At 44.6% G+C, this 22409-nt stretch overlaps 1 protein-coding gene across 4 annotated transcripts in view; it reads left to right on the top strand.

Annotated features, from left to right (window-relative positions):
* The window catches only part of DENND2A (DENN domain containing 2A), a 103075-nt gene that overhangs the window by 15537 nt on the left and 65129 nt on the right, over nucleotides 1-22409 (top strand). For 3 of the 4 annotated variants that reach the window (XM_053898277.1, XM_053898274.1, XM_053898273.1), the window contains exons 2-3: nucleotides 12293-12394; nucleotides 14948-16102. In XM_053898277.1, the coding sequence (XP_053754252.1) occupies nucleotides 12293-12394; nucleotides 14948-16102 (1257 nt within the window). The remainder of the gene's footprint in view (nucleotides 1-12292; nucleotides 12395-14947; nucleotides 16103-22409) is intronic. The other variant, XM_053898275.1, reaches the window with a different exon arrangement.

The raw sequence follows: 22409 nt of genomic DNA, 5'->3' as shown, positions 1-22409 counted from the left end.
GCTCACGTCATGATCTGGTGGTTCGTGAGTTTGAGCCTACATCGGGCTCTGTGCTGACAGCTCAGAGCCTGGAGCCTGCTTCGGATTCTGTGTCTCCTTCTCTCTCTGCCCCTCCCTAACTTATACTCTGTCTCTCTATGTCTCTCAAAAAATAAATAAATGTAAAAAAAAAAAAAAAAAGTTAAAAAAAAATCATGTGCCTGTTGGTACATGATGCTAGATACTTAGATTCATCCTTCCTCCCCCATCCCACCTTCCTTCCTTTCTTTTTTTTGGTAATAGCTTTATTGAAGTATAATTCACTTACCATAAAAATTCATCCATTTAAAGCCTACAATTTCATGGTTTTTAGTGTATTCACAAAGTTGTGCAACCACCACCACAGTGGTTTAGAATATTTTCATCACAGGGAAGAAGAAACCCATACTCCTTAGCAACCACTTATCTCCTTTCTGTCTCTATAGCTTTCCCTGTTATAGACATTTCATATAAATGGACTCATACGATATATGGGCTTTTGTGACTGGCTTGTTTTCATTTAGCATAATATTTTCAAGGTTCACGTTGTAGCAGGTATCAGGACTTTGTTACTTTTAGGGCTGGGCAATATTTCATGGTATGGATATACCACATTTGGGTTCTCTCTTCATCAGTTGATGGCGTTTGGATTATTTCCACTTTATGGCCATTCTGAATAATGCTGCGATGAATGTAAGCGTAGAAGAACATATGTGGACATATGTTTTCATTTGTCTTGAGAGATGCATTATTTCTGTAATTATGTTTGCGAAGAGCTTAAATCAATGCCTGACAGATCACCGGATGTAGCAGTGCTCATTTCTTTACCCTGACTTTCTCAAAGGTTATGAATGAAAGCTATTTCCTGCTTGCTGCCCTTAGAAGAAAGTCGGGCTCCCTAAAAGGCCTGACCCCTGTGGGTCAGACTCTGAGGTTACTGTCCCCAAGGGGTCCTGGCATCACCAATTAGCAGACTCTTGCATCAGGTTGTGAGAGGTCTCAATCCTGGGTGGTTCTAGTTAAAGATACTGAGGGAGCAGATAAGGAGGTTTGAGGACGAAACTACAGAATTTGGAGTGGAGAGTTACGAATTCCCTATCCTGTCTCTTAAACAATCATGATTCTGGGCAAGTCTCTGAACCTTGATTTTCTCACCTTCAAAATGAGGATAACAGTAATGCGTCTGGAAATTGGTGGGAGGGAGTGGGCTTCTGTATGTTATCATGTGTGTATACTATGGGTGCTGCACAATGTATTGTAAGCTCTAGGGCTGTCCTAGAAAAAGTCAGATTTTTGAAAATCCGCTGAAATCACAGTGGGTTCTGAAGGCAGTTGGAGCCCCTCTGGGGTTATGGCAGGCACGGGTCAGATCCTTCAGGGGCTGGTGTTAACCGTTCAAGGCTGCAACCCATCATGTGAAACCCGTTCTTGCCTGCAGCTGGTTCTCTGGCTCAGAGAAAGATGCGGGTTATCCTCCTGCAGTTCACTACTTCTGCAAGCACATCGGATTTTCTTTTTTTAAGTAGGCTCCATGCCCAGCGTGGGGCTTGAACTCACGACCCTGAGACCAAGAATTATATGCTCTATTAACTGAGCCAGCCAGGCGCCCCAGGCACATCAGATTTGCGGGGTGATCTTACACGAACACCTTTGGGCTGTTTGGTTATTCCAGCATCATTTATTTAAAAAGTCCATCTTTGCCCTAGTGATTTAAGATGCCACCTTTATCATATATAAAGTTTTTTTTTTTTAATTTTTATTTATTTTTGAGAGAGAGAGAGAGACAGAGTGCAAGCAGGAGAGGGGCAGAGAGAGGGAGACACAGAATCCAAAGCAGGCTCCAGGCTCTGAGCTGTCAGCACAGAGCCCGACGCGGGGCTCGAACCCACAAACTCTGAGATCATGACCTGAGCCGAAGTCGGAGGCTTAACCCACTGAGCCACCCCATCACCCTTGCCATATATAAAGTTCTATGTGTGGTTGGGTCTAGGCTTTCTGTTTTGTCCCCCCAGTGTATTTATCTATTTTTATAGTGCTACCACACTGTTTTAGTCACAGAAGCTTTAGAGTATGTTTTAATATATGATCGTGGGCCCCAAACCCCACCTCCCCACACACATTCTTTTTTATTGTTCTTCTTTCATTTTTCATAGTATTTTTCTTCTTTCATTTTTCTTAGCTCTTCTTGCATGTCGAGTATTTAGGTTTTAAAGTTTTCATTGTCCTCCTGGGAGGTCCTGGTGGAGGATCAGAGTGGGTTGGGGGTTGAGTTGTCTTTTGCACCTGGCTGTGCTTACTTTACTAAACTGGTTTTGTAAGATTCTGTTTTCTTTCAAATTCATGAGCATTTAAGACTTCTAGTGCCTGGATAGAACTTACTTTCCCTAAACCTTCCAAACAGCATTTTAAAGCAGTCTTTAATAGAGTGTTAGAACTTGGTAAACTTGCATGAAGCGTTTATAAGACTTTTCTGTAATATTCTGGCAACTGGGGGCACCTGAGTGGCTCAGTTGGTTAAGGTCCAGCTCTTGATTTCAGCTCAGGTCATGATCTCAGGGTTTATGGGTTTGAGCCCCGCATTGGGCTGCACAGACAATGCAGAGTCTGCTTGGGATTCTCTGTCTCCCTCCCTCTCTCTCTCTCTCTCTCTTTCTCAAATAAATAAAAAAGTATTCTGGCAATTGTTCTTCAAACTTGAAATCATTTCTGAATAAAAAAAATCTGTAAGGTCATTAGGCTTAGGGTAATATCTTAGTAAAAGCTTTCAGAAAATCTGCACAAATTGTATTCACAGATTCTGCCTTGGTTCACATGTTGATTGACCCCTGCAGTGGAATCCAGCCACTCAGTTCAGTGTAACCTCCTTATGGAATCGGTGCTGCTTTTCATTCAGTGGTTTGTGCCTCTTTAAGTGTTTAGTCATCCTGAGATTATGCAAACATCTATACAAAGGAAATTCAGCCCATCCTTCAAGCCCAGGCCCACAAAGGATCTTGCCTTCACTCTTTTGTATCAGAGACACTCTTGTGCGTCTTTCCCTCCAGCTCTATTGCGATATAATTGACCTGCAACATTCTGTAAGTTTAAAGTATGCAACATGATGATGTGATATACGTATACATTGTGAAGGTTAGTTAACACATCTGTCACCTCGCAGTTAACTTGTGTGTGTTTGCAGTGAGAACATATAAGATCTACTCCTTTAGCAACTTTCAAGTGCATAGTACAGTCTTCTTATGTGCATCTTCTTTCCTGTACAAGAATGAAAACTCTCAGAGGGCAAATCAATCTCTTTATTTTATATTTCTCTCAGGCTTCACTCTCGGTTTCCCTTGCAAAGCAGACACAACTATTAGTTGGAAGAATGAGTTATAGGATTATTTTCCTGTTAACCATATGTTTCCATATAATCTCTCTTTGGACCCAGGGCAACATCTGCACTGGGAAGTGGCAGGCCAGAATACAAGTCTTGGTGGTCGCTAAGGGAAAGGCGGTAGTGAGAACAGTGTCACTTACCCTTTCATTTAGGAGGTAGCTGTGCCATAACAAAACAAGTGCTGGACTGATGGGTTCGGGCCAGCCCAGCGCCCAGCCACACTTGTGGCCATAAGGCAACCAGAGCCTTTTAAGGGGCGCCACAGGGCAGACTCAGACACCCACAGACAACAGGGTTTGCATGTTCCCCATTATTTGTAACATTAATAGTAATGTGTGCTTATTATAGAAAGTTTGGAAATCTGTTTTTTGTTGTTGTTGAATTATAGGTAAGTATAGAGAATGGAGAAAAAATCATCCCAAGTTTCTTACCCAGTGACAACTGTTAATCATTTGTTACATTTACTTACAGTCATTTTCTTACACAGTTTTGGAAATTCCTTTTAAAGTTTATTTATTTGGGGTGGGGGGGGAAGGAGGGAGACAATCCCAAGCAGGCCCTGTGCTGTCGGTGCAGAAACCATCACGGGGCTTGAACCCACAAATGTGGAGATCATGACCTGAGCTGAAATCAAGAGTGGTCGCTTAACCCCCTGAGCCACCCAGGTGCCCCTTTTACACAATTTGGAATAGGAATAGATTCTTCCTCCTCTTTTTTTTTTAATATCTTATTCATATTGGACACAATATTTTTAATTTATTTTTTTAAATAAGAGCTTTATTGAGATATTTCACATACAGTACAGTTCACCCATTTAAAGGGTACAGTTTAATGGGTTTTGGCATATTTATAGAGTTGTGCAACCATCATCACAATCAATTTTAGGACATTTTTATCACTTTAGAAAGAAACCCCCAGCGCCTGGGTGGCTCATTCGGATAATCATCGATTTTGGCTCAGGTCATGATCTCACTGTTCATGGGTTCAAGTCCTGCATCGGGCTCTGTGCTGGCAGCTCAGAGCCTGGAGCCTGCTTCAAATTCTGTCTCCCTCTCTCTCTGCCCCTCCCTTGCTCATTCTCTGTCTTTCTCTGTCTCTCAAAAATAAATAACATTTAAAAAAATTAAAAGAAAGAAAGAAACCCCATACCCATTAGCAGTCACTCCTCTTTTTCTTGCCATATGCACCCTTGACCTAGGCAACCACTACTCTCCTCTCTGCCCTTACAGAATGGTAGTCCACTTAAACATAATTTCATGTGCTCTATGATAGCCCATCAAATAGCTATATTATAGCTTATGTTACCATTATATGGTCTGACATTTGAGTTATTTATACACCCGGGCACCCCATTTAGGATTATTTCTTAGGATAGATTCTCCAAATACAGAAGTATATCATCACAGACCATTAAAAAAAAAAAAAAAAAAGACCCACAAAAACGTTCAGTCTCCCTCCCAGCTCACTCAGCAAGCTGAGTGACGAAATTCGGCATGGCTGCAAAGCAGTGTAAAACAGTTGTTGATTTTGAAGAGCTGAAGGAGACAGACACTGAAAACAATGAGCTAGAGTCTGTTTCTAGACTGAATGAGATAGTATGAAGCCACAGTTGTTGCATAAGAAGCACCAGATTTGGGTTCAAAACCTAGACCCGTTCCTGGCTCACTCATGAGTTGTTGTATGAACTTGAACAAATGACCTAACCTAATTGAGCCTCTATTTCCTATCAGAAACATGGTAGGCACTTCGGCATTGACTTCTGTAGAGGTTAGAAGTAAGAAGCGGCTTCTGGTGTAGCCCAGAATAGAGAGAAAGAAGAGCAAGTTTAAATATTTGGGAGTTGAGGGGCGCCTGGGTGCTCAGTCAGTTAAATGTCCGACTTTGGCTCAGGTCTTACATGATCCCGTGTTCATGAGTTCGAGCCCCACATCAGGCTCTGTACTGACAGCTCTGAGCCTGGAGCCTGCTTCAGATTCTGTCTCCATTTCTCTCTGCCCCTCCCCCACTCACGATCTCTCTCTCTCTCTCTCTCTCTCTCTCTCTGTCTCAAAAATAAAAATAAACATTAAAAAAATATTTGAGAGTTGAAAGAAGTTGGAACCTGACTCCTCCCAGTTTGGTGACCTCCAATACACAAAAGGAACAAAAAAAGCTTAATTTTTGTTTTAATGAGGATAACACCACTGCACTGCAGGTTTATTATTTTTTTAGTAGGCTCTCCGCCCAACGTGAGGTTCGAACTCAACAACCCCCAGATTAAGAGTCACGTGCTCTACCAACTGAGCCAGTACTTTTTTTCTTACAAGAAAATATATTTACCAGAATTCAGATTCTTAAATCAGATTTTGGCAGTGTGAGCATATTTCATAGCTTTTATAACTCATACTTTGATGATTTGTGGCAAACCCATAGGAACTTTTTCCACAGCGGTGACACGGGTAGTTCTCAAGCATTCCCTCGGGAGGGCTGGCAGCACTAAAACCTTATACACTGTAGCTTAGTGCTCATATGCAAGATGGCCACCTAATTGTACTTTATCTCTTTTTACCTCGACAAAATACACAACCTAAAGGCAACATATGGAAGTATTTCTACATTGCGAGTGACGGAAAAAGCATGGGTTTGCAAATACTGTCAAGTGAAAATGTGTTTCCATTCTACTAAGGTGGCCAAATACATCTCTCTGTACATAAGAATGTTCTGCAGGTGTGAAACTCGGGTTTATGAAAGGAAGAAGAATAAAAATCTTTAGCTGCCTCTGGCCACAGGAGCATCACAAAGTGTGTTCCTTCCTGCAATGTCAGGCTGTTCTGGCCACAAATTCCCAGTGGCTTCATTTGTCAGACAAACTGACAGGTGCAGGTCAGGCAAATACTGACCAAATTGTTAAAAGAAAATATTGTCGGTAACTGAGGAGTCATACGGACAGAAAGTCTTAAAATGACTCAGATTATGCTTTTGGGCTTGAGGCCTCCTTTAGCGTGAAAATGAGCTTTTCATTTTCAAATGCTCATTGGAGCATTTACCCCTGGGTTCAAGGGACAGAGGCAACTAACTGTGGGCTGATAACTCCTCCACCAGATTTTGGAGCTGCTCTGAAATAGGAGCAAACGAACACACTGGAGTGAAAGGCTGCCTTACAAAGGAGAGGCCATAGGAGAGTATTTCTGTTGCCGACTGACGGTGCAAGAGGCAGAAAGATAAATATGGTTTAGCAGCTCTGACACTGTCCCATGACTTCCCTGGGGAGCTTAGAGATGCATATTCCTAGGCCCTCCTGGCAGTATGATTCACTCTGTCCGGGGTGGGGGCCAGATCTCCTCATGATCTGCAGTTGTTCCTGCTTTTTGTTTTTAACTTTTTTTTTTTTAATGTGAAACCTCATGGGTTTTTTTTCTTTTCTTTTCTTTTAATTTACATCCAAATTAGTTAGCATATAGTGCAACAATGATTTCAGGAGTAGATTCCTCAGTGCCCTTACCCATTTAGCCCATCTCCCCTCCCATGCCCCCTCTAGTAACCCTCTGATGTTCTCCATATTTATGAGTCTCTTATGTTTTGCCCCCTCCCTGTTTTTATATTATCTTTGTTTCCCTTCCCTTATGTTCATCTGTTTTGTCTCTTAAAGTCCTCATATGAGTGAAGTCATATTTTTCCTTCTCCGACTGATTTTGCTTAGCATAATACCCTCCAGTTCCATCCGCGTAGTTGCACATGGCAAGATTTCATTCTTTTTGATTGCCGAGTAATACTCCATTGTATATATACACCACATCTTCTTTATCCATTCATCCATCGATGGACATTTGGGCTCTTTCTATACTTTGGGTATTGTTGATAGTGCTGTTATAAACATGGGGGTTGCATGTGTCCCTTCAAAACACCACACCTGTATCCCATGGATAAATGCCTAGTAGTGCAATTGCTGGGTCGTAGGGGAGTTCTATTTTTAGTTTTTTGACGAACCTCCATACTGTTTTCCAGAGTGGCTGCACCAGCTTGCATCCCCCCCCCCCCCTTTTTTTTAAGAGAGAGTGCTAGGAGAGAGAGGCAGAGGGAGAGGGAGAGAGAGAGAGAGAAATAGAGAGGGAGAATCCTAAGCAGGCACCACACACAGTTCAGAGCCCAAAGTGGGGCTTGATCCCATGACCTTGGGATCCTGAACTGAGCTGAAATCAAGAGTTGGATGCTCAACCGACTGAGCCACCCATGGACCCCTTATAATGTATTTTTTGATGGAGATAATAACTCACATAAAATTTACCACTTAGAAGTGTACAGTTTTGGGCATCTGGGTGGCTCAGTCCATTAAGCATCCGACTCTTGGTTTCGACTCAGGTCATGATCTCACGGTTTGTGAGTTCGAGCCCTGCATCGGGCTCTGCACTAACAGTGCAGAACCTACTTGAGATTCTCTCTCTCTCTCATTCTCTCTCTGCCCCTCCCTTACTCTTGCTCTCTCTTTCTCTCAAAAGAAATAAATAAACTTTAAAAAAAGTGTACAGTTTAGTGACTTGTAGTATATTCACTGTGTTGTACAACTGTCACCGAATATTTCTGTCATCCCCAAAAGAAACCCTTACTTACATATCGGCAGTCAGTCCCAACTCCCCTTCCCTCTATGGACTTGCCTACCCTAGACATTTCGTATGAATGGAATCATACAACCTGTAGTGAAGACTACCTGGCTTCACCAGACCGGTTCCCCAAGTGGCAGTGGAGGAAAGAGCAGGCAGGCAGGCGTGGGCAGGATCCTGGAGGAGCTGCTCTCCCCCTTCCTTTCCCTGGTGGCTCCTCTCTAGGCACTGCCGGCTGCACCCCTCCCTCCTCCGGGTACCCTCAGGCTCTCTTGTAAGCGCTGCGCTCAGGAAGAGATCTGATATGGTCACTTCCCTCCTTCCTACCACAGGAAAACATTTTATTTCTGTTTTAAAATCTTGACACTCTTGTGGGGAGATACTTGGTTTTTTGTTTGTTTGGGTTTTTGAGAGAGAGAGAGAGAGAGAGAGAGAGAGAGAGAGAGAGAGAATGAGAGCATGCAAGTGCCCAAGCACGAGCAGGGGAGGGGCAGAGGGGAGGTGCCAAGCCGTCTCCAGGCTATCGGTGCAGAGTCTGATGCAGGGTTCGATCCCACAATCATGACCTGATCTGAAACCAAGAGTCGGACACTCATAGCTGAGCCACCCAGGCACTCCAGAGATACTTAGTTTTTAATTAATGATTTCACCTTTTAGTACTCCAAGGTCCTTAAGGAAAGTGTTTTCAGAGATCAAGCTGGAACTTCAAGCTTAGTGGATTAACGTAAGGGAATTAAAAAAAAATTTTTTTAACGTTTATTTATTTTTGAGAGACAGGGAGAGACAGAGTGTGAGTGGAGGAGGGGCAGAGAAAGAGGGAGACACAGAATCTGAAGCAGGCTCCAGGCTCTGAGCTGTCAGCACAGAACCCGATGCGGGGCTCGAACTCACAAACTGTGAGATCATGACCTGAACTGAGGTCGGACACTTAACTGCTTAACCGATTTAACCAAGGCGCCCCAACGTAAAAGAATTTTAAAATAATACAGGTTTTTGATCCGGTAATGTCAGTCTGGAGCAGTTACATTTTCTGTGGGCCTTTGAGACTGACCAGAAGCATCTCACTAAAAAATATATTCACGTACCACCCGTTATCTAGCTTCAGAATTTTGTCTAACATTTTAAATTGAATTAAAATGATCAGTACTAATTATTAGTACTAATTAAGCCCGTCTGATGAATGTCTCCATTGTATTTTTATGGAAAGCAATTGAGTGAGAAAATGTGTTTTTATTAGTCATACATTCATTATACCTCCTGGAAACCAGTCTGGATCACAAGGCCAGATTGCCCAGGAAGAAATAAAGAACGTTGGGTTGCGTAAGAAATCACCTGAGGCCTTTGCTTTACTGTATTGAAATGCAGCTTCCAGGCCATTGCCCGGACAGTTGGTTTTGGTACATTGGACTGGTGCCCAGGAACCTACCTGTCTGACGAGGTTCCCCGGTTCCCAGATTCCCAGTGGACCACACTTGAAATCGCTCCATCTTGCAATCCCAGACCTATAAAGTGATAGTGAAGTTATGGTAATTTTAAGTCAGAGAACTTCCCATCAGCAAATTAGGCTGGGCTTGTCACCTAACTAATGACTTTTAAACAACACAGGTGAAAAGGGAAGGGTCATAGGTTTTGGGGGGCCGCATTTTCCATTCCTCTGTGAATTCAGAAATGCCAGCACGCTGATTGCTGAGTGGGGGACGTTCTTTGCCTTCTGAGTTCCAGCCCCTGAAGCTTCTTGGAATATGACATCAGCTATTTCTCCAAAGATCATGCGTTTAACACTTGAAGCTGTTACTGCCCCATGGGAATCGTCTTCACTTCAGTACCGTATTAAGTGCTTCTTGTGACTTCAACCTCAGAGTCCATATGTGGTTCTCCATGTAGGAGACACAGTGGCTTTTGTCCCTTTTGGAAAAGCTCTGGCTTTCTGGGAAGTATAGGGAAATTGTTCTCTTTGGGGAGAGCTGGATGCCAGGGCCGATAGTGACCCAAGCATAGTCCCGGGTGTTCTCCCTGAGGGCCCACTCCCTGTCTTCCTCATCCTTGAGGCCCAGAGCATCCTGCACAAAGCCTGGCATCTCGTTGTAGTGCCAGGGAAAGGGGGTGCCAGCTTGAAAGAAGAGGGTAGGTGGACAGAGCAGCTGCTCACGGGGAACAAGGCTGCATCCCTGCAGTCGGTCTGTGTGGAGGCAGAATGCAGGCATGAAGGGGGTGGCGGGGGCGGCCACTGTCCTTGCCATCTGACAGGCCTTGCACCAGATTTAGGACAGAAGGGCAGTGTCTTTCAGTCCGGCCAAATGGAGAGGCTCCAGAATTTTTTTTTTTTTTTGAATTTTTCAAATTGTAATATAGTGGACCAGAAGCTTTGTGGAACTTATGAGAGGGGCAATGAGTTCCTTCCTGTCTCTGAAAGGCTCTTCAGTGCTCTTTCCATAACAGGAGAGGAGAACCCTGGGCCTGGCTTTCTTAAAGAGCTGGGCTTGGGGCGCCTCGGTGGCTCAGTTGGTTGAGTGTCCGACTCTTGATTTCAGCTCAGATCATGATCCGACAGTCGTGGAATCGAGTCCCACATTGGGCTCTGTGCTGAGCATTGAGTCTGCTTAAGATTCTTTCTCTCACTCTCTCTCTCTCTCTCTCACTCTCTCTCTCCCTGTGCCACCTGTCCCCCACTTGTGCTTGCTCTCTCACTCATTCTCTAAGAATCGTAAAAAAAAAAAAAAAAAAAGAGCGGGGCTTGCTTCCAGCATGGCCATCCCCCAAGCTGAAGGGTGCCACATGACTGGTAAGGGGCAGTTGAGGTCTGTGCGCAGGCCTGAGCCTCTTTCCTCCTCCCCAAACGCACACCTTCTTGGACCAGTCTGTTCCCTTCCTGTATTTTCAGCTCACCAGTCCTACCCTGCTTCTTTTTAATTTGTTACCCAAACTCACTCTCCTTTTTCTCTTCCTCCTGCTGGCCTCCCTCTCCTTGTTCCCGGGAGTTATTTGGATGTCTTGAAGCCTAGCCCTTTGATTTCTTGCAGGAAGGGGATGCCCAGGCCAGGAGTTTGGGCAGCCCACCCTGTCACCTGGCAGATAAACTCTCCTGGGAGAGGGGATGGGAATTTCGGAACCTTAGAGGAATTCAGAAGAGGAAGTCCCTGGAGGGTCAGTGGGAAAAAAATGTGAATCTCCAATATCTCAATACTCTTTGAAACTCTAGTCAAAGAGTTACCTCGTCCCCCTTGGGAGGGACGGGGACGAGGTAAATGAATTGCATAGCCCATCCTGTTGGCATTCTCTGATGGGCCTCATCTTCCAAACCACGTCCACCTGAGCAATGTCCATTTGTCCTCGTGTTGAGAGACCCAGAGTTCTATAGGGACTTGCTGTTGAAATCATACATTTTATTTTATTTTATTTATTTTTAAATTTCTTAACATTTATTTATTTTTTGAAAGACAGAACATGAGTAGGAGAGGGGTGGGGGGTAGCGGGGAGACACAGAATCTGAAGCAGGCTCCAGGCTCAGAGCTGTCAGCACAGAGCCTGACGTGGGGCTCGAACTCAGAAGCTGTGAGATCATGACCTGAACCAAAGTCGGACGCTTAACAGACTGAGCCACCCAGGTGCCCCGAAATCATACATTTTAATCAGCCACTTCACTTCACTTGAATGTCAGGCTCTGGCATATCGTGCAACCACCACGGCACTGAGGCAGCTGCTTTGGTATCCACATGGTCCTGATTATTTTTCAGGTCTAAGGTGCTCCGTGGGATTCCTGGGTTTGCCAGAACCACCTAGTTTCCCTTAGACAGATGACCCTAGGGGTTACATGTTTCCTCCCCTGGGTTTGCGGCCGCTGGGAGAGGTCCTTCCCGCATGGTTCCAAAGCCAAGGACGCTGTGGGTGCGTGCTTCCCGTGAGGGCCAGCGCAAAAGTACCTCTGTGCAGATGTTTCTGCTTTGGCATCTAGTTTATTTCTTGTTTCAAGTAAAGTAACAACTCGTTTCTTCTTTGGGGACTTTTAGCTCATTACGGGTTCTTAGGCTGAAAGTGTCAGGTTGAGCTGGTATCTGTTTTGCTTACACACACACACGCGCACACACACACACACACAAGATTGGCATGGGGTCTGGAGGTGAAGAGGTTGGTATGGGGTCTCAGTCCAGGTGGACCTCGGGATTCTGTGCCCTCCCCTGGGTCCGGGATTCTGAAGGGTGTGTTCCAGTCACACATACCCCCGCCCCACTCCGGGCTGGACTCTATCAGGGATAAATAGTTCAGGGTGTGGGCCCTAGATCTGCCGTGGTGACTCACCCAGTGTGCATCCCTGTTCCCCCAGGCGACTTGGAGCTCCTCTTGGTGCTGACATGATGACAGTGTGCAGGCCGGCCAAGGGCAGCCACAGCCAGACTGAAAACCTGAGCTACAAATTGGCTGACAAGTAAGAGTTTTTCTCCCCCGAGAGTGTAGGAATTGGCCTGGATTCTCAGTTTCCTTCCTTTCTCTGTCTCCTTTCCCTCCTCTCTGACCTCACTTCCTTGGACCAAGGAGGAGTTCTTTTCCCGGTCATTGTGATGCGCCTCCTGTACATCCTCTCCAAGGCGCTGCAGGACCTGAGGCCAAAGTGGTCAAGGGAAGGTCTGACTGATGTCCAGTTGTCGAGAGGACAGATGCATGGCAGCTTCAGGCCTCTCCCCGATACGCTTCCCAGCCCAGGATTTATTTTTCTAACTACTAGGATGCACGGGTATTTGAATTATACTTGCACCGTAAAGCTTTACAGCTGCATCTGTCCGCAAAGCCAGCTTTGCCCATTTTATCTCCGCGATGCTGTTTTCTGTCCAGATGGAGCCCTTTCCTCTGATTGTCTGTCTCATTCTTCAGAGGGGTTGATGACCGCTGGGCTGTTCACAGCTCTGCACCCCAGGCCCTAGTCCCTTCTGGAGCCATAGAGTCCTGGAAACAGGACCTTGAGAAACTCTTGGGTGCGGCAACTGTGTGGAGAAGGCACTCTGCATCTGGTTTCACCATCCCTGCCTCTCTTGCTTGAGCTTCGTAAATCCAGTGCAGTCTTCCAGCAAGCCATCCTTTCTCCTTTTCAGAAGTTTTTACATAGGGCCTCAGTGATTGTGAAGTCACTCCAGATGTTTGGGATCTTAGACAAGAACAGTAATCACTACAATAACACTGCTTGCCCGGGGCTTCTGGGTGGCTCGTTTAAGTGCTGACTTCGGCTCAGGTCATGATCTTGCGGTTTGTGAGTTAAAGCCCCACGGCAAGCTCTGTGCTGACAGCTCAGAGCCTGGAGCCTGATTTGGATTCTGGGTCTCCCTCTCTCTCCGCCCTTCCCCCGCTCGCATTCTGTCTCTCTCCCTCTCCCTGTCGCTCTCAAAAATAAATAAACTTAAAAAAAAAATTAAAAACACTGCTTGCCACTTAGTAATATCACAACCTACACTGTGTGCTATAATGTGGGAACATTAGAAATATTAACTCATCCATTCATTCATTTTGTAAATAATTGACTACCAACTGTGTACTAGGCACAGAAAACAAGATAAATTTGGCCTCTGCACCATTCAAGGTGCAGTCTAGAGAAGGGAGGGACGTTTCTTATTTTAAAATGAAAAAAAATGGAGCCAAGATTGAAACTGAGGTCCCTCTGACTCGAAAGCCATATTTATTTGCTGTCAATGATGTTTAATAGTACATATGATATTAACGATTATTATTCTATCATGCACTGTCTTTTTTTTAAAGTTTATTTATTTTTGAGAGAGACAGAGACAGCGTGAGTTGGGGAGGGGCAGAGAGAGAGGGAGAAAGAATCCCAAGGAGGTTCCATGCCACCAGCACAGAGCCAGTGCAGAGCTTGAACTCACAAAACCGTGAGGTCGTGACGTGAGCCATCCAGGCGTCCCTCTCATCCACTGTCTTTAAGCATGAACTAGCCTGAATTGTTCTCTCTGAATGCGTGTCTGTCCTGTCTCTTCATCTTGCTTCTAGCACTGTGAGAGTAAGGACTTTCACTTCTGCCTTTTGAACTCTCAGTAAAATGTCAACAAACTGATTCTGCTTTTGCTTCTGACTGATATCTGAATTCATGCTAATGTCTTCAGTGGTGACAGGGCAATTAAAAAATATGTTTCTCTTTTGTAAGCACTCTCTCGTGCATTCTGATCCTTTATTTAAATCAGGAATTCTGCTTTGATAGCCATATTTAAAATATGAAAATGTGTTTGCGTTTGCACAAGTTTCTAATTTATGCTGTGTAACCGTGAACAGCAACACAATTTACGTGCTAATGTCCCGGTGGAGGGAGAAGTCTGCATGTAAAGAACTCTTAGTCTTCGAACGGGAAGCTAAATACTAACAATGCATGAAATTATCCATCTCTCACTGTGAACCTTAACTGGAGTTTCAGAATTCCTATATTGTCAGAATCACCCATTCAAAAAATGTGCACCATGAAGTTGGTCCATGTGTGCTTGCTAATGATGCCATGTCCAAGGTCACTCTGCTTAGTTATAACCTTTGCTGGTGGAAGAATGTTTTGTATTCAAAAACATAGAGACTCCTGTTCTCATTAGACTAGCTTAAAAATGTTTTTCTGCTTTTCTTTCAAGATAATTTTTTAATGTTTATTTATTTATTTTTAATGTTTATTTATTTTTGAAAGAGAGAGAGTGAGCAGGGGAGGGGCAGAGAGAGAGAATCCCAAGCAGGCTCCGCACTGTGAGCACAGAGCCCACTGATGGGGGGCTCAGTCCCGTGAACAGTGAGATCATGACTTGAGCCAAAATCAAGAGTCGGACGCCTAACCGACTGAGCCACCCAGGTGCCCCAACAAAGTGATCTTTTTAAAGTGGTGGTTTCAATGTTTGTGACTTACAACTAGCATATAACATTTATATCGAAGTTTTAGCAAATCTTTATGAGCAGCCAAGAACAATAACCAAGAATGCCTCACCCAGTGTTTGTCTTTCTTGTCCAGGGTCAAGGTGGAAGGTCCAGAGGCTGGGGAAGACCCTCGAAGGCCATTTAGGTCCCCCATTCCTTCCCCAGAGACTGATCAGGATTCACCCCCCACAAGGAGCTCACTGGAAAGTCTCAATAACCTGATGCTAGAGTCAAGAGTGGACTGTTTTCAGCAGAACATGTTCAGCTCAAATATGATCATCAGCGACTCAGCTTCAGATCTCAATGCTAAAGAAGCCAGCAAGGCAAGAGGCAAGAGGCAGCTCGGGGGTGTCGAGAACCCCTGCCTTTCTGCCCGAGGCGGGGCCCGGCCCAAGCCCCTCAGCATAAAGGACAAGATATCCGAATGGGAAGGGAGAAAAGAGCTGCCTGCTCCTGCCCCCGGCAGGAAAGCAGACGGGCAAGAGGATTACCTGACGTCCTGTGTGATGGGGAGAAGCAGTGACGGTGTGAGAGCGTGCGGCACGGAGGCTCAGGATGGAACCAGGCCAGAAGCAGAGAGCAAGGAGGATGAGAGGAATAAAGGGCTTGTGAAAGTCAGGGGACAGGATGCAGAGCCGAGGCAAGACCTCAGCCAGCCCACCGAGCAGCTGGCTCCCAGCTTGGGCAGAGGCCGCGAGCCGCGGCCGGGCAAACAGCGCTTGCCGAATGACAGCCTCTCCGTGCTGAGGCAGGTGGAGAAACTCGAGCAGGCTCTGAAGGATGGGTCGGCAGGGTTGGATCCCCAGTTACCAGGGACTTGTTATTCCCCACATTGCCTGCCGGACAAGGCCGAGGAGGGGCCCGCCCTTCCTGAGAACCGAGGGGGCTGGCGTGGCTCTGAATTCAGGTCCCACCACTGGGACCTAGAAGCCAGGGAGCTCGCCCCTGAGGCTGCAGAGGAAAGGAAAGGCTCGTGCAGGAGGCCCTGCGACCGGAGCCTGGAGAGTGCGGACAGGGGCTCGGAGGGCCCCCCCGCCAAACCCTTCATCAACCCCCTGCCCAAACCCCGGAGAACGTTCAAACACGACGGAGAAGGGGACAAGGACGGGAACCCAGGCTTCAGGAAGGACAAGAGGCACCTGCCTCCTCTGCCTTCTCTACCTCCCCCTCCCCTGCCCTCCTCTCCCCCGCCCTCCTCTGTGAACAGAAGACTGTGGACCGGAAGACCGAAACCCAGTGCTGACCACAGGTAGGTGACAGGTGGCTGTCTGCTCCGGTAGTTTATGCTGCATCCCAACTGCTGTGAGCCTCATTGTTTGTTTTTGTTTTAAATTTTTTTTTAATGTTTATTTTTGAGAGAGACAGAGACAGAATGTGAGTGGGTTAGGGGCAGAGAGAGAGGGAGACACAGAACCAGAAGCAGGCTCCAGGCTCTGAGCCATCAGCACAGAGCCCGATGCGGGGCTCGAACTCACGAGCTGTGAGATCATGACCTGAGCCAAAGTCGGATGCTCAACCGACTGAGCCACCCAGACACCCCTCATTGTTTGTTTTATTGTGCTGATGGATCTTGTAGTTGGTCGAGACCGTTCGTGGCTTGAGATAGTTTATTGATTAAACCTGGAGATGTGATAGCTGATGCATGTGTTTTGTGTCCTCTGTCGTCAAAAAAGAGTATTTGCTTTGAAAAATTACCTTTGGATGTGATAAGTCCTTGTCATTCTGACACTAACCAAGGGTTCAACGAAAACTCGTGTTAACCCTGGCAATTAACTAATTGGTGCCAACAACTCATTCTGCCACCACCATCCCCAACTCGTGCATGGTGTTTTGAATCTCCACTGGCTCATTTTTTCATGTTTTTTTCCTGGTATGAGCTCTAGAAACACACAGCCTGGGTCTACCTTGGCCCTGTCACAGTCTGTCTATGTGACCTTGAACAAGTTATTGAACCTGAAACCTCAGTTTCCTCATTTATACATGCTAAAAGATGCACACACTAAATACGGTAAAACCTTGGGTTGCAAGTAACTTGTTCCGCGACTGTTCCGCAAGACAAGCAAACATTTGTAATAAATTGTAACTTGATAAACGAGTGATATCTTGTAGTACTAGTTGTACGTGATGCTGAATGTCACATGATCACAACTGAGCCAAGGTTCCCTCTCTCTCTGTCTCTCTGTGTCTCTCTCGCTTGCTCGCTGCAGAATTATGGGTGATCCTCTCCCATGCTTGGATGCTCCGTCTCATGCCACAGCGTTTGGCAGAAATCAGTGATTTTTCTGAAAGCTGGAAGGTGCCCACAACTGGCATGAGTGTATTTTGTCACTTCAAAGCACAAAGTCCTTTGTTTTTCCATACAAGAGTAAGCCTAGGAATGCTTTGCTTCATTCTAGGTCAGGCTGCCTGCAGATATAGACCCTTTTCTCTGCTGCCTTAATTGCCAGTTACTTTAAATACAGTCTGTGACGAGAGTTTATTAATATGTAGTGTAGTCAACATCCGTTAGTGATAGTCGTCCTACACAATAACCCTCCTCTCTCTTGTCTCCCTCACACCAGCCTCGAAGGTTTTCAAAGGCAAGCGCAGGTTAGTTTACTTTTCTTTATATTTTGTATTATAGTACAGTATCGTAACCATTTTTATCTGAATATTTTTGGGTTGTGGAACGAATCCTCTGAGTTTCCATTATTTCTTAAGGGGAAATTCACTTTGACATACAAATACTTTGGATTACAAGCATGTTTCCGGAACGAATTATGCTCGCAAACCAAGGTTTTACTGTATTTTATAATGTTAAAATAATACATTAGATAATAAAACGTGAATGCTTGAAGTTAAAATCTGTGCTTTGAAAACCATTTCCTTTCTGCTTTGAGAACTAATGTCTAGTCCATTTTTATTATGTGCTAACTGGTTTGATACCCACTAATCTGGAAACCAGCTACAGTACAAAACTCAAACCCGTTGTGCCTGCTGTGGTCACCACTTCTTCATCTCTGTGTTTCCCTTGACTCACTGCAGTTGGGCTTTTGCCACTTATCCTGAAACTTCCCTTGACCCAAGGCCACCTGTGACCCCCATCTCACTAAATCCAACAGCCCGTTCCCTGTTCTTTTCTTACATGACATCTCTTGGCATTTGAGGAACGACTTCACTCCCTCCACCTGAAGCACTGTGCTCCCTGGGCTTCTAGGTCACTACCTCCCTGGTGGCCCTACTTCACCGTCTCTTGCTCAGTTCTGTTCTCCTCTCTCCCCGAGTGTTGGAATAACACGCCCGACACACCATCCCGGGATCAGAGCAGCTAGTTCTCCATCTACATCACTCCCTAAATGATTTCATTCAGTCCCATGGCTTTAAATGTCAGTTACCTGCTTGCGATCCCCAGATGTATCTCTCCAGCCCTGACTCCCGCCTCTCGTGAAGGTTTGCACCGTCATGTCCTGCACAGTTCTCCGTTTGGTTATCTGACAGTTTGGACTGAATGTGTCTAAGCCTAAATCCCAGTCCAGGCCAGATAATTGCCATCTTGTTAAAGGCATCATCCTTCATTGCACTTAGGCCAAAAACCTAGGCGTGATTTGTGATTCCTCTCTTTTCCACACACCCCTCATCTAATTCATCAGCAAGCTCTTCGGTTCTAGTTTTAAACATTATCTTGAATCTGATTCCATCTGCTCTCTTACTACTTATCTGTTGTCTACCTTCCACCTTAATATATTCCTCCTTAACAGCCAGAGGAGTTTTCTAGAAATATATTCAGTCATGTCACTCTCCTACTCAGCATGGTCTGTCAGGTAGGATTGTTTTGCTGTAAGAAACATAATTTCTTATGTTCTCTTCCGGTGGAAAAAGTTTGCATATTCGAGGGGGGGGGAATAGATATAAATTACGTCCTTTTAAAAAAGAAATCCTGCTATATATACTGCTTTTTACATAGGATATCACGGAGATCTTTCAGTGCTGCCACTTTTTTTTTTCACCTTCCTTTTTGAACTGCTACATTCTTTACCTCATGTGGATAAACCATATTTAACCGTTCCTCTACTGACAGGTGCTTCAGTTGTTTCCAATTTACATATAATGCTGGGGTGAATAGCATATAGCGTTAGAGAAGACTCTAGAGCCAGAGAACTTACTAGATCTGCTATTTACTAGCTGTGTGACATTGTACAAGCTACTAAATTTGTCTTGGCCTCATTTTACTTATTTTGTAACATAGCGATAACGCTAGAAACCACTTCACAGCTTTGTTGTGAAGATTGGATGAATAAATATGTGTAAACATAAGTGAAAATAGAACCTGGAATATGGTGAATGCTTAATACATGTAAGCTGCTATTATTTTTTTCTGGTTCTATTCTGTTTAATATTTAGAGTAGCTATTTCTGTTTTAGTACCAATCTATTTTAATTATTTTAACCTCATAGTATGTTGAATATCTAGTAGAGCTTACAGAAATTTCTTCTCGTTCCTAGTCATCAGTTGATTCTCTTTGACATACTATGTACACTCTCCTGTCATACACCAAAAAAAAGTGGCCAATTGTTCACCTTTGTAATAATTATAACCCCCTTTTTTGTTTCCTTATTATCCTCCTTTTTTCAAAAATATCTTGACTATTCTTGCATGTATTGTTCCAAATGTTCTAGATGTCACTATCAAATTTCACACACACAACATATGTTAGTTTGTTATTTTTTTAATGTTTATTTATTTTTGAGAGAGAGAGAGAGAGAGAGAGAGAGAGAGAGACAGCACGTGAGTGGGGGAGGGGCAGAGACAGAGAAGGAGACACAGAATCCAAGACAGGCTCCCAGCTCTGAGCTGTCAGCACAAAGCCCAACACGGGGCTCAAACTCACGGACAGCGAGATCACGACCCGATCCAAAGCCCACCACTTAACCAACTGAGCCGCCCAGGCGCCCCTAGTTTCTTTTTTTATTTTTTAATGTTTATTCATTTTTGAGCACAGAGCCCGATGCGGGGCTCGAACTCACGAATGTGAGATCCTAACCTGAGCCGAAGTTGGACACTTAACCAATTAAGCCACCCAGGCACCCCTGTATGTTATTCTCTTGAGAGACCCCTTCAAGAAATTTTTTACTGTTGCTAATTGTCAGTTGATTCTCTTGGATCTTCTATGTATACAATATCGTCTGCGAAGAATGATCATTTTGCCTTTTCTTTTAAATCTCTGAACTTTTTCTCTGAGTCATACTGGCTAATGCTTTCAGAACAGGGTTAAGTAATAGTGCTGATAGCAGTGGACAGCCCTGTGTCCTCCCTGACTTTCATGGTAATGCTGCTGGTGTTCTGCTCACGGGTACTCTTGTTTGAGGTATGTGTTTATGGAATCAAGGTATTTTCATTTATACTTCCTTTTTTACTAAGAGTTTTAAAGATTAGAATTGGACGTCAGATTTTGTCAAGTTACTTTCAGTAGCTTTGTATGATCATATGGTTCCTATCCTCTGACCTACGAGCAATGACTTTATATCCTAATATTGACCCATTCTTACATTTTTGGGATGAACTCCCATTTGGTCCTGGTTTATTACTCTATTTAAGATTTTTGTATCAGTATTCCATAAATGGGACTGGTCTTCACCAGGCTTTAGCGTCATCGGTATGTAGAATCCATAGAAGAATTTGGAGCTTCCGTGTTGATGTTCTGAGAAAGCTTGTACCCATCTCTGGTTCTAAATCCTTTCCCAAACCAGTGCCAAAGCCCAGGTGCGTGAGTGCTCTGGTGACCTCGCTGCTCATGCCCCCAGTGTGTTGTGACAGCAGCTCTTTGTGCCCTTCCTGGGCTGTTCCTCCAAAAAGGCTCCTTCTCTCGGGGCACCTGGGTGGCTCAGTTGGTTGGGCGTCGGACTTCGGCTCAGGTCATGATCTGACAGTTTGTGGGTTCGAGCCCCGTGTCGGGCTCTGTGCTGACAGCTCGGAGCCTGGAGACTGCTTCGGATTCTGTGTCTCCCTTTCTCTCTGCTCCTCCCTCGCTTGCGCTCTATCTCTCAAAAAATGAATTAACGTTTAAAAAAAAAAAAAAAAGCCCCCCTCTCCCAGGGGCAGGTTGGTTGGTGCTGGGAAACCAGAGTCTTTCTGCTGTGTCCTCATTGTGCAGACAGATCAACCTGGTGAGCAGTTATTCCCATTATCTTTTCTCTCGTAGCTACCATCTGCTCTTTTCAGTGTTCCAGCATTCTCTTTAAAACCAGCTAAAGTTACTTAGTTTCAGTCCAAAGATGAAATTTTTCTTGGCCAGTTTGATTATGGTTGCATCAGCTGTGTTTAAGAATTTTGGCTTTGGATTTTTCCTTTTGTTTAAAATAGTACAACGGGGGTGATTAGGGCAAGATGTTCACTTTCTACTTAAAAAAAAATAATAAAGTGTGCTCTTTATTGTGGTCCTATCTCTTAAAAAAAAAGAAGAGGCTCAACTCAGGATTTGGCTGACTTACTGTCCTCTCTGAGGCAGGAGAGCCAAGCCAAGGCTGAAGAAAGAAATGATTAAGGATTTTGAGGTTAGGAGGGTTTAGAATTACATGGCCAGGCTGTGCACTTCAGAGAACGTATTCAGCTTATTTTCATAGGCCGACGGGTCCACTCTTGCAGGAGCCAAACCAGTGGACTGAGATTCTCAGTTTGAGAAAATGCCTTTTTTCTGGACATTCTCTTCTTTTTTTTTCCTCTTCCCTTTCTCCTCTGTTCTGTGTTCTCTCCCCTTCCTCCTTTCTTCATTTCGCTAAAGCCCCAGGAAATTAAATGCAAGGACTTATGCCTTCAATCCTAAAATGGGAAATGAGAAACCCTTAAATGTCAGGAAATTCCAAAGATAAGGTTCCTACAGCAGCATTAACTTGGTTGTGTATGTTCTATGGCGTGCATTGAATAACTCTGGCAGGAATGCCTGAAGGCCTACATTTAACAAGGAAAGTTACTATTTTTTAAGTGTAAGCAGCATCCTGAATTTACATGTATCTGTATACCCAAAATGTTTTAACTGGAATGCAGTTTTTTGGTTTTTGGGTTTTTTTTAGGGTTTTTTTTTTTTTTTTTTTTTTTGAGAGAGAGAGAGAAAGAGAGCATTCACAGGTGAGTGGGGAAGGACAGAGAGAGAGAGGGAGAGAGAGAGAATCCCAAGCAGGCTCCACGCTGTCAGCGCAGAGCCCGATGCTGGCCTCAAACTCACAAACCATGAGATCATGACCTGAGCAGAGATCATGACCTGAGCAGAAATTAAAAGTCAGACACCTAACTGACTGAGCCACCCAGGTGCCCCTGGCATGCAGGTTTTTAATTTTAGTTTAATTTAATCCTATGATGGAGTTTTTAGATCCTTATGAAGCCAAATAACTATGTTGACCAAAATTTCAACATTTCAACATTATTTGGCATTGTATAGATAGATTCAGCCTTTTCTTGAGGCTTTAGCATACAATTTGCGGAACTTTTTGAGGACAGGAAGCCTGGGTCATTATATGGCTACCAAATCATACGCCTGCTGTTATTGATTCCATAATTTCCATCTTCGGTAGGACTGATAGGGA

Source organism: Panthera pardus, unplaced genomic scaffold (assembly GCF_024362965.1).
Source record: "Panthera pardus isolate Hobbes unplaced genomic scaffold, ASM2436296v1 HiC_scaffold_8, whole genome shotgun sequence".
NCBI classification, from domain to species: Eukaryota; Metazoa; Chordata; class Mammalia; order Carnivora; family Felidae; genus Panthera; species Panthera pardus.
The sequence above is the reverse complement of the archived record's forward strand: the minus strand, read 5'-3'. Positions and strand labels throughout refer to the sequence as shown.